The sequence below is a fragment of the Hylobates moloch genome, unplaced genomic scaffold (assembly GCF_009828535.3).
Source record: "Hylobates moloch isolate HMO894 unplaced genomic scaffold, HMol_V3 SCAFFOLD_9, whole genome shotgun sequence".
NCBI classification, from domain to species: domain Eukaryota; kingdom Metazoa; phylum Chordata; class Mammalia; order Primates; family Hylobatidae; genus Hylobates; species Hylobates moloch.
In genome coordinates this window covers 31667814-31680412 of record NW_026652284.1, presented here as the reverse complement: position 1 = coordinate 31680412, position 12599 = coordinate 31667814, and the positions used below count along the sequence as shown (strand labels likewise).

The 12599-nt window shown below is 38.2% G+C and overlaps 1 protein-coding gene across 1 annotated transcript in view; it reads left to right on the top strand.

Moving 5' to 3' along the window:
- The window catches only part of CUNH8orf34 (chromosome unknown C8orf34 homolog), a 486993-nt gene that overhangs the window by 298216 nt on the left and 176178 nt on the right, over positions 1–12599 (top strand). Inside the window, 1 exon segment of the mRNA XM_032759605.2 lies at positions 8169–8304. Within this exon segment, the coding sequence (XP_032615496.2) occupies positions 8169–8304 (136 nt within the window).

Here is a 12599-nt window from a genome sequence, read left to right as displayed (position 1 = left end):
CTTCTTGTATCTTAGCAAAGAGACTGGTGGCATTTTGCCCCTGCCCTAGAGAGCTATGGAACTTTGAACTTGAGAAAGATGATTTAGGGTATCTGGCAGAAGAAATTTCTAAGCAGTAAAGCATTCAAGAGGTGACCTGGCTTTTGGTAAAAGTGTAGCCCATATTTGTTCACAAAGAAAAGATCAGAAACTGGAAGTTACATTTAAAAGGGAAGCAGAGTGTAAAAGTTTGAAAAATTTGAAGCCTGACCATGCAGTAAAAAAGAAAAACCTATTTTCTGGCAATAAATTCAAGCTGGCTGCAGATGTTTGCATAAGTAATGAGGAACCCAATGTTAATGGAAAAGACAATGAGGAAAGTAGCTCCAGGGCATGTCAGAGATCTTCACAGCAGCCCCTCCCATCACAAGCCTGGCAGCCTAGTAGGAAAAAATGGTTTTGTGGGTCAGGCCAGGGCTCTGCTCCTGTTCAGCCTTGGGACATTGTGCCCGGCATCCCAGCCACTCCAGCTCCAGCCGTGGCTAAAAGGTGCCAAGGTATAGCTCAGACCATGGCTTAAGAGGATGCAGTCCCCAAGTCTTACAGCTTCCACATGGTATTGGGCCCGCTGCTGTGCAAAAAAGATGAGAGTTCAGCTTTGGGAGCCTCTGCCTAGATTTCAGAGAGTGTATGGAGATGTCTGAATGTCCAGGCAGAAGTCTGCTGCAGGGCAGAGCCCTCAAGGAGAACCTCTGCTACAGCAGTGCAGATATTGGCTATTGCTACCCAGAAGTTAAAAAACTTCAGGAAATTGCTTCAGATTTCATAAATCTTTTGTAATATTAATAGAAGTATAGAGAGTTTTAAAAAATAATCAACCAACAGCACTTGCACCTACAAAGTCCACCCAGTTGGAGCTGCTGCTAGAGGAAAATGAGTGGTTCTACCTCTCTTCTACCTGTTAATTCTTCTAGCTACTGCAGCTGCTTGACAAAACTTATGTGGCAAACTAGATAGTAAAAGAGTGTAAGCAATGCAATTCTTAGTGTTCTAACCTCTCCAATACAGGGGAGCATGGAAGCTAGTAAGAATAGGGCCAAGTGCCAAAAGACAATATCTGGTATTTTCCCCCCAACCTCAGTTGCTTTCTTATGTATTTCTTATAACAGTTAAAACATTTATTTTTCTTCTGGGATGGGGTTGATCACATAATATTTTGTTATCTATCTTCCTAACATTCTTCTCCCACTTACTAGACCGTTCAATTTCAAAGCATCAAAATAGGGCAAGTATATTTTTTAAAGTTCCCATCAGTTGATTTTTATATTATCCTTCTTTACCACTGTTATCTTAAGAATCACAAATTTCTTTGTTGTGGAAACTATTCCTAATTGCTTCTAAGAAATTTCCAGCTTACCAAATTTCTTCTTAACAGACTAAATTTTTATCTACTTGCAACCAAAGATGGTATATCTCCCATATCTGTGGCACTGGTCTGGATATTGTAAAGAATATTTTGGAGAATATCTTAGGAAAGAAGTCCCCAAATAGGAAGGAAGAAAGAAAGAGTAGAAAAAAGAGAGGAAGAAAGAAAAAAGAAGGAAGAAAAGACAGAAAGGTTCTGATACTATAGGAGAGGCAGTACCTTACCTTTTCCCTTGTAGGCTTTTGTTTTTGTTTTGATTTTGTTTTGTTTTGTTTTTTGGTTTTTGGCTGAGCCTGAGAATTAAATTGACACGATATAAATTAACAGAAGAAAATCCTATGAATTTATTTAATACTTAATACAGTTTTACATGGCATGGGAGCCCTCAAAAGGAAATGAAGATCCAAAAAACAGAGGCAATCACTTATATACTGAATCAGACAAAGAATAGTAAATTGTGAAGAATCTAATAAATAATATGGGAAGGCTTACAGTTTGAGATATTTTAAAAGATCTGTACAGAATTCTCTCCATCTCAATTTTTTTGTCCTTGATGATAAGAATGTTGCTTTTCTTGTAGGATAAGTGGGCATCTTTCACATACAAATTTCATTTTTTGTGTTTTTAAGAAATAGAATGAAGGTCAGAGTAATTTTCTTGCACCTGCTGTATTTCAAATGCCTTTAACTCAAAATAGTCAACATGCCAGAATGGCATATTTTTACCTCCTTCAATACCATTAGTATTCAAAGATTCTCAGCTTTCTACACCTAGGTTATGTTCCTGGTATTTCCTCCCTCGACTTATGCAATATTAAAAAGTGCTTAGACAGAATCTTACTTAAATTACTTAATTTGTTTTTCTCCCTTACCATTTTCATAAACTTTCCAAACGTTCCTAAGGTTAGGCATTTTTGGGGTTTTACTTCTCTTAATTACTTAATCCTAGACACCTGCTCCCTTAAGTAATGTTGTTAAGGAAATGGAGCTAGAGAGACCTAGATTTGTATTTTATTTTATTTTTGTTCTTTGTAAATTTAGCATAGGTTATTAGTATTCTCCCATGACCAAACCACATTTTTTATCGTTCTGTCACCTTTTAGAGCTTGGTAAGTATTCAGTAGTTATTAGGAGCTCATTGATCTTCTTTAAAATAATAAGTATTTGTAAAGAAAGAAAAAATGAATGGACACTTTTCAGAGTGAGGCCTCTTCTAAGACTGCAGGAGCCGATTTCACTGCCATTGCCACAGTCACATCTGACACTACAAGAACCATAGCAGTTGTTGAAGCACTTTCAGCTTACAGCACTCTGAAGTCTCCAGTGAACCAGCAAATGAATTCCAGAAGGCTTCTGACTCTAGGGTTATCTGTTCTCCCACACTGTGATAGTTATTCTGAACTGGAAAAAAGAGGTGCTATCCAGATGGGGTGTGAGGAGCTGCTAGGAAATCTTCAAAAAGTCTCATTAAATACACTCAAATTTGCACATGAAAGGAGAGTTCTGGCAGGGAGTTTTTACTGTTCATCAAAATGCAGTCATAAAATTCATGTCTTATTACCTTCTCTACGTATGTCAAACAATCTAAAAATGCTTAGATAATTGCCATGGCGCTCCATACCAGGATTCTGTGTCTTATTAGTAGAAAAATGGTACAGAAGCAAGTAGATAGTTGATGATTTTGGCCTTTGAACATATCCTCAAAGGTAATGAGGGGCCAGCATGTCTGGGCTCCCTAGCCCAGAATTAACCACACAATTTCTTCATATCAGTAAGAAAGACATTAATAAGTCAGTGTGGTGTGCTTTGTGGCTCCAAGATAAAAAAAGAGAAAGCAACTTTTAGTTCTAATTCATAACAAAATGGCCCCCAAAAGGTGATTGCTTCATTTAAACAAACAGTCTTCTTTTACATAATCAATATATTCTTTTTAACAGATGTACCCTAAATCATAGAAGTATGATGGGAATATATGGGAAGCTTAGATTTGGATTAAGCCATTTAGTACAATGCTTCTGCAAAACTCTAATTTGCCCACTATAAACAATTATTTAGCCTCTGCTTTTAACATTTCCAGGAATGGGGTAATCACATCTCCTACACAGCACTGTACATTATGCCTTTGAGCAACTATAAATATTAAAAGGTTGTTATATTGATGAGAAACATACTCTCCTCTTACACACATTTCTTCTCTGCAGGCACAGGGGGAACTCTAATATCTCTTCTCTGTGACAAACCTTTAGATATTTGAAGGTTGCCATTATGGAAATAAATGAAGACTACACAAATGAAAACAAGCAGAGAACATTTGTCTATTTATTCGGAGCTGGTTATAGAATGGGTGTCAGCCACTATCACTTGCATTTATCAGAGACCCAAAGGCATGCAGGGGGAGTAGGAAAACTTTATAATAATAATTTTTAAAGGGAAGGCTTTGAATATGTTCTGACTGGAAGTTGTTGACATGGGAAAACTGAAGAAGGGCTGACTAGAAACAGACTATCTTATGCAATTGGTTTTGGGAGCACACTTGGCTTTCTCCAGTTGGTTCTGAGTTGGAAATAGGGGTGAAACGAGGGAAACTAATCTTTATTGATGAAGTCCTGAATGTTTTGAGGCAATGGCTGCAGAGATTGTGGGTCAATGTTCTAATGCTGCATATGATCTGGCCAGGTGCAGTGGCTCACGCCTATAATCCCAGAACTTTGTGAGGGCAAGGCAGGCAGATCACAAGGTCAGGAGATCGAGACCATCCCAGTTAACACAGTGAAACCTTGCCTCTACTAAAAAAAAAAAAAAAAAAAAAAAAAATACAAAAAATTAACCAGGCATTAATTACAAGTGTGTGCTTGTAATCCCAGCTACTTAGGAGGCTGAGGTATGAGAATTGCTTGAACTTGGGAGGAGGAGGTTGCAGTGAGCCGAGATCGCACCACTGCACTCTTACCTGGGTGACAGAGCAAGACTCTGTCTCAATAAAAAAAATAATAAAAATAAAAATAAATAATCCACCTATTGTCTGCATATATATTCAATCTCCCCTCCTTTGGTCACTCTCTTTTTTGCCAAAAGGATGTTAGTCAAAAGGTAAGGTGAGAGATCCCAAGCTTCACTGCTTGATGATTGTTCAGTTGTATCCTTAGTCAATCGTATCACAAGATCTTTTTAATCTTTTTTTGTTGCATCATCATTGCGATCATCTGATGAGGGAGTGGCCACATACAAGCATTTAAGCCTCCATATGGAATTCAATGTACCAGCATCATGGACACTATGAAAAAAACAAAAAGAATTTAAGTCAATTTAATATTGACCTGGTTCTTCATAGCCAATGGGGTGACTGACTTGGTTCTTCAGAACCAAGAACTTGAATTGTCCAACCCAGGCTAGAAGAACAAATCTCACAGGTCATGAGGACCAAACTTAGAGAACCAAGTAGCCTTTTGTCAAGCTGACATGTAGACTTTTCTACCTTACCTGTTTCACTGATCCAAGTATAGCAAGAAGTGTCAGCAATGGTACATATACCACCATGACTAGTGAAAAAAAAAATCCAGAAGAATGTGATTGTTCAACTCTCTTGCCAACAGTTGAGATGGATCTGTATTCCATCTAGGGTAGAGGTAGTATCACTTATGGTTTCTGCCAGCATTAGTGATACATGTCTTATAGTCTTCTGTTTGCATGGTTTCTATTGTTGGAAACTGCTTTGGTTGTTTGTATAAACAATGAATCAGTAACTCCTCCAAGTAAAGTGCCTGAATATTAAAGGGAGGCCTCATTTAGGAGCTTGCATCAGAGTTAAAATTTCCAGCCCTGATGATCTACAGAATTAGGGTGTCTGTGTACCAGTAAGATTTGTAATGCTATTTTTAAAGTGCATGATGTATGTGTGCATGAAGCAAGCAGGACTAGCTATCTAGATGTAAGGAAAGTAGTATCTGGTAGGAACACACAGGGATCCAGAAAAAAGAAATTGTTCATGACCTGAGGTTGGATCAAGGCTGTTCATTAGTTGGGTTACACATGTGAATCTCTATTAGTCTCTTCCAGGTGACAAGTAATTGGCTCACCCTCCTATGAAGGCTGTTGAATTCAAATTTAGAATTACATAGATTCTAATTAATAGATTATAATAATAGGGTTATTTTGTGAGAAAGGGACAGTAGCAAAATCACAGGTTGATTTATCCATGTAAGTTCAAGTGGAAATGCTTTGGCTTTAATTCCCTGTGGTCTCATTTGATGAGACCGAAATTTTCCAAGGGTTTTTGATTATGATAGTCTCGTGATGGATAGCATATCCAGCAATCAATGAGCTTGAAGGTTACTATTTAGGATAATCCAAGATTAGTGTTAGAAAGTGATTATGCTCTGATCCGAAATTTTAATAAGAATAAAATGAAAGAGAAAAAGAGTCATCGTGGGTGGGTAACTACCAGGGGTCTTTAGAAAATGGCTGTAATTAAGTAGATAAAAAACAAAATAGCAGTTACACCAGAGATCTTGATCCAATATGGTGGGCAGAAGCTGTCTACTCTCTGAGGTCATTATCTCCCTCTGAAGGTCTTGAGTCAGCTGTCTACTCTGAAAATTTAAGGTTGTAACCAGTTTATCTGTACCATGATGAGTCATTTCATGGAGGAATTTAATTAGTATTCATCTGAAGCCATCTGGTGCCACCAAAAATGCCAGAGATTATCTGAGTAAAGCTAGAACTGTGGTTTTTTTTTGTTTGTTTTTTGTTTTTTTTTCAGAATCAGGGGCTAAATGTTGGTATTTTATAATGGTGTCTTATAATTACTCTAGAGATTTATTCTCTAAAATTTTAGATAGGTTCATAACCTTGATTAAGGCTGCTTCTTTAGCAAAATATTCTATTAGAACATTTCTTTTAGCTTCTGTATTGTTCATATTTTCATTAGTTTCAATCTTTATAATAAACTACCTCTGTATGGAGCAGGACTATATTTAAAAGTGTTTTAAACATCTTCTCTGTGTTTGATGGAGGTTCTAGCAAAGTTAGGAAACCCTTTGTTTCCAGAGCACCCCAAAGTCATGTATTTTTTTTTAATTGTACCTGTATATATATTTACTCTGAGGTCGTTGTCCAGTTAACAAACTCAAGTACGTACAATCTTTCTGCCATCTGGAGTAATTTTACCTCCGATAGAGGACTATATTTCATAGTCACACAAATTAGTGGTAGCATACTCTGCTTGATAACTCTAGTTTCAAGTTTTGAAATATGATCCAGCAACAAATAATATTGGATCAGGGTTTTCAATGGCAGTTCAAATACAGAAGTGCAGAAAGTTTCCTGAGGTAAGAAAATCACGGGTTCACTTCTTCTAGCAGGGGCAGAAGAGTAGCAAAAATAGGGTGTTCTAGTGGTGAACAGTAATGTGAGAGGAAGAGAGTAACAGACTCTCATAAGTGTTTAATGCTGGCTGAAAAGTGTGTGTTCAGAGGGAGTAGTAAGTAATGTCTGTATTGCATGACGAATCCTGAGATCAAGAGGGGAGTCTGTAATTAGCTCTGCAGAAGCACCCGGTTTTGAATTGGCACCTAGGCTCTTAAACAAGGGGAATAAGCCTTGGTAACCGGGTCAAGGTGATAAGTTTTTGATGACTCCCATGAAGTTGAGTTAAAACCCTAAGTGTTTTTCCAGTTTGCTTATGCACAAGTAGACAACAAGGCTTTCACTTGGGATGCCTGTGGAAGAAGTCTGTTGACAAGCCTTCTTCAGATTCCATAAGGCCGGTTCATGATTTAGACTGAGATGTCACCATCTCAGGAACAATTTATTTGACACTCATTTGTAATATCCGATTAAAACATGCAATCCTCCTGATTGTTTTTTGAGGGATCTAGGATGTTTTTATGATCTTTAGCCATCAGAAGACAGTGATTTTCCCCCTCACATACGTTATGCCTTCAATAATGAATTAGATTTTTGTAAAAATTATGATTTATCTTTTGAAACTTTATATATCTTTAGTGCTAAAGCTGAGAGCAAGTAATTGGAATCCTTTTTACAAGCTTCCTTGTTCTCTGAAAAAGTAGGAGATCATATACATATTGTAACAGAGCTGAATCTCAAGAGAAAATTTAGGTCTTTTGATTCTTGATTAAGGACCTGGGAAAAATAGAAGTGGGCTTCAGTAAATCTTTGGAGCATGACTATTCAGGTTTACTGTTGTCCTCCCCAGGTGAAGGTAGAAAGCAAACATTGAGAGTGAAAAAGGGGAAGACGTCAGTTATATTTTGATTGGAGGTTGTTGTTGGGGAAGCTGAAAGCAGACTCATTAGAAGCGGAGGATTTATGCAATTGGTTTTGAAACATATTTGGTTTTGTGTGGTTGGTTCTGAGTTCAGAACAAAGGGAAAAAATAGGAGAGCTGGCAGTCATTGACCAAGACCTGACCAGTTAGGGCTGATTGCTGCAGAGGTTATAGTTTGGCTTCGCCGGTGGGTATGGCAGAGGTTGTGTGTCGGTCTGTGGTCATAAGTGCTCTGCCCACTCTCCATATATTCAGTCTCTCACCGTTTTGTCTCTTGTAAATCTTCACACATAATTTGTCTCCAACTACGTCTAGAAATAATTTGAAAAATAATTGATATATGTAGTTAGATTTTTGCAAAGAGGTTATGTATTGTTTTGCTTAACAAACTAATGGCAGATACCTGAAAATATGAATTTTTCTCCTTAATTCCACTAGAGTTAATTTTTTTTCTCTGTAATTGTTTGTGTTGTTACAGAGGATCTTAATGATTTAAGAATGGAGGGAGTAACAACCCTGGTACCTTCTGGGAGCAAATTTAACCAAGGCCGTCCTACTTACCCTGCTGAGCCTCAGGCCAAGGTCACACTGAACATCTGTTCAAGGTGTGCCAGGTAAAAGACATAATAGGTATAGTATATATAAACATGATCTTGATTTTTAAAATCTAAGATTTTGATGCAAAGATTGTACTCTTCTGTGTTAAGAACATCTTTTCCTTCCAGTGATCTTTTGTGCTAATATTGGCAAGGGAGTTAGTTATGCAGTTTATCGTGTGCCCAATGCCACTCAGACCAACAATGAATCAAAGAGTTTAGATTGTCTTCGCTTCACAGCTTGAGACTATTTTATGTCTTCTGTCTCTGAATTTCATTCACTGTCCACCATTCCATTCTCTTTGAAAGAAAATTTAACGGCTCTGAACATTCAAAGCCACTTTTAAAGCACCTGCATAGAGGAAGAGTTTGGCCAGGTACAGTTTAGGATCTGATATTATTGACCTCTTAACCTGCCCCTCATCCTGTTCACCTCCTGGAAAGAATTTAATCAGCTTGACGCTTTTCAGTTTTGGCAGCTGGAAGCAATCTTTGCATATACCGTATGTGGCCAAAGAAGTAGCTTGTAGTTACTGCCAAGTCAGCTCCCAGTGCTGGTCTAGCAGAAACTCACCAAATAGCTAGAATTCATTCTTTTGTAGGAACTAAATCTCATTTGCAAAGAGGCTTTTAAGCCTGTTTAAATGATGAAACAAGCCTTCTAACCCTTATGTAAATGGTCCAGATTAGCAAGAACAATGTACTGGCTGGCCAATTTTATCTCCTTTTCTTTATGTCTAGCTGCTCTATTGTGCTGTTTGAGAGGAGATTAGCTGCTTGGATATAGGGAGGGAGGAAAGTGTAGGAAAATTAAACCAGATTTTTGTAGCTTTTTCTCTTTTGCTTTACCCCTTTGGAAGCTTTACTTTAATTTTCACAGGCTCAGAAAAATAGAAAGGACAGCTCTTAGAAAATCAGGGGATGTTATCTGAGGCCATTAAGAGAAATGGCATAGCATAGTGAAAACAGCAATGGAAACATTGCTTCAGACAAGTAATATTTGGTGGATTGGCTTTTTTTAGTAGGGCTGTGAAGAGAACTTCTAATGTTTATGTGATAATATTTAAGCATCCTGAGTGAACACAGTCGTCAGTGGAAGAGTTATATGATACTTTGTTTTAAACTTTGTGTTATAGTTGTACATTTACATTTTGACTGGAGAGGGATCAATGCTTGGTTCATGTCATTTGTAGAAGACTGGGATATGAGGTGTTTGTTTTTTCAAAACAGAAAGTTTATAAAAAATGTTTTTCTAATCTATTGAGGATTTGAACTGTGAAAGGACCAAACACATTTGTAGCCCTAAATTATCATTCAGCTTCCTAATAGATAGACTGTAAATCACAAACAACCTGCATTTAAAGTCAGAACTTAAAGGAATTTTTCAAAAAATATTCAACGGAATAATCATCGGTGGCACGTATTACATTCTTGCTATAAACCACATACTAGTCTAAAGACATGAAATGTGTAAACTGATTTAATTTGCAGATCATTCTCGGAGTTAATTACTATTACTATCCCCATTTTATAGGTAAGAAAACTGAGGCATGTATTGATTGAATAACTTGTCCAGAGTAATACAACCAATAGGTAGAAAAACAAAGTTTGAAACTCAGCCAGCATAGGTTGACAGTCTACCTACTAGTCATTCTGCCTTATTGGTAAGCACAAAGCTATTGTCTGAAGGTGAAGATGGAGGCCTAAAATAGATAAAAACAATGAGATAGAAAGAGATTTAGGTGTTTGAAATGATGAAAGTTCATGACTGTTTTTGATGGAGAATAAGGCATTGTTGTACTTTCAAAAGCAAAGGAGAAATATATTGATTCAGATAAATGTGGTAAACAGTATGGAAGAAGATTCTAGACTGTTCATTTTAGAGCAGCTACTATAGCTAGAATTTAAAGAAAAAACAAGTATTAGTTGTCGAGAACAATAGAGAATCTGAGATTTTATTGCATTTGGAGCTTTATATGTTAGTCTACCACTGTTTTATGCATACTAGGAAAACTCATGAAACACCTGGGTCAGAGACCAAGGACTTTACTACTTACAGCAATAACAATAACCAGGGTATTAGCATCTTCACTGGTTTCCTGAGCCACAGTTCTTAGAGTAACACAAATAGTGCAAAAGGTTATATTACGTAAGAGGAAACTGACCTTAGAAAATGTGACTATTCTGTAACAGACCATTAGCACTCCTGTGTGTTGCTCCAGGGAGGGCCTCCATCTGTATCCTCCAAGGCTGTGTGTTAGATCAGCAGTCTTCAACCGTTTTGGCACCAGGGACTGGTTTCATGGAAGACAATTTTTCCATGGATGGTTGATAGGGTGGATTTTGAGATAGAACTGTTCCGCTTCAGATCATCAGGCATTAGGTTCTCATAAGGAGCATGCAACCTAGATCCCTTCATGCATGGTTCACTATAGGGTTCATGCCCCTGTGAGAATCTATGGCTGATCTGACAGGAGGCGGAGCTCAGGTGGTAATGCTCCCTTGCCTGCCGCTAACCTCTCCTGCTGTGCCCGGAGGTTCCTAACAGGCCACAGACCAGTACTGGTTCATGGCCTGGGGGTTGGGGACCCCTATGCTATACAAATATTCTTGAACAGATGATCTAAAAAAAGCCTGTTAATGTCTTTAAATATGAGAGACACATGGAGAACTGTCTCCCATTGTTACTTTGGGTAGATTACTTTTGTCATACGTTGATGTGATTATCAAAGCTTTCCATCATTAATTCTCCAACACCAATCCATGTCACTGTTTCACCTCTCTTTTTGCAAGTAAGGCATTTAAAATTGTGAGAATTATACTTTCTAAGCAGGGCTGAGCAATTATCAGACGCAGAAGTTATGAACTGAATCATGGTGGGGAATGTCTGGTTGTATTGTGTGTCCACATAATGCTTTGAAATACCACTTGATTAGTGTCTTAGTCTATTTGGGATGCTATAAAATAACATACAGAAATACCATAAACTGTGTCTTATAAATGACAAGTATTTATGTCTCCCACTTCAGGAGACTGAGAAGTCCAAGGTCAAGGTGCTGGCTGATTCGGGTCTGGGGAGGACCTGCTTCCTCATAGATGGCTGTCTTCTCATGGTGTCCTCCCATAGTGGGAGGGTGAGCTAGCTTTCTGGGGTCTTTTTTATAAGTGCACTAATTCCATTCATGAGGGTTCCACCCTTGTGACCTAATCACCTCCCAAAATCCCTACCTCCTTATACTACCACACAGGGGGTTATGTTTCAACATATGAATTTGGGAGGGGGCACAAATATTCAGACCATACTAATTAGTTACCAATTTCACATAAAAAAAATCAGGATATCTACCTTCTCTTAAAAATCAGTGCAGCTGATAACACTGGGTCTATATTCTGGAAATACTTCACAGTAGTAGATTCCTCCTGCTCTAGAACCTGAGGCCAGCAGTCATGCTCCAGTGCACTTTGGTCTGTCTGCTTAGCTTCATTCATTTATACTATCTGTCTAAAGTCTAGAGGCCTTTGTTTGTAACCTCTGAATTGTAGAAACACCGTGTAAAGGAGTAAAGATGCTCCCTTTACCTTCTAAACATTTGGTAAGTGAATCTGTGAAATAAACTCACAACAGGCAGGTTAACAGGAGAAAAGGTCTACAAATTAATTATGAACTAAGTGGCATCACAGGAAAGAAAAGTGAATACTCAAAAACCTAGTGAGATTTAGGAGCTTATATACCCTCTTCATAGAGGAGAGGGTAAGGGGAATGGAGGCAACTTAGGGGAGAGGGAATGATTTTGGGGAAAGAAGAATGGGTCTTTGGGATAATCAATGATAGTTTGTGAGAAAGTTTACCTGGGCATGGTGTCAATTCCTAGTCTCCCTCTCCTGTGATAAAAGTTCATCTTCCTTGGTTAATGAAACTTCCAGGGAGGTGACTGATGGTAATGATGAAGTTCCTTTTGGAGAATCTGTCTTTAGGCGGATAAGGGAAGTTCAAAGAAAGCCTCTTGTTGCATTTGCTGTTTTCTAGTGCCTTCAGCTCAAAGTAATCAGTATACCAAAACAGCATATTTTGGGGTGGCATGTTCTAAACTCCTTCAGCTACAACAAGGATAAGAAATGAATCAGGTCTGGAAGAATGCAGGTGGAAGAGACTGGCCAGGCCAGTGGGAGAAGGATCCGGTGCCAAGAAGATACAGACAGCATTCTAATGTCTCCGAGTCTCAGGTTATGGGCACGAGTTTAAGGCAAGCAGCCTGCAGTCTTTAGAGCCAGGTAGTCCCTCAGAATACAGACAGAGTGAGCCAGTCAGAAAT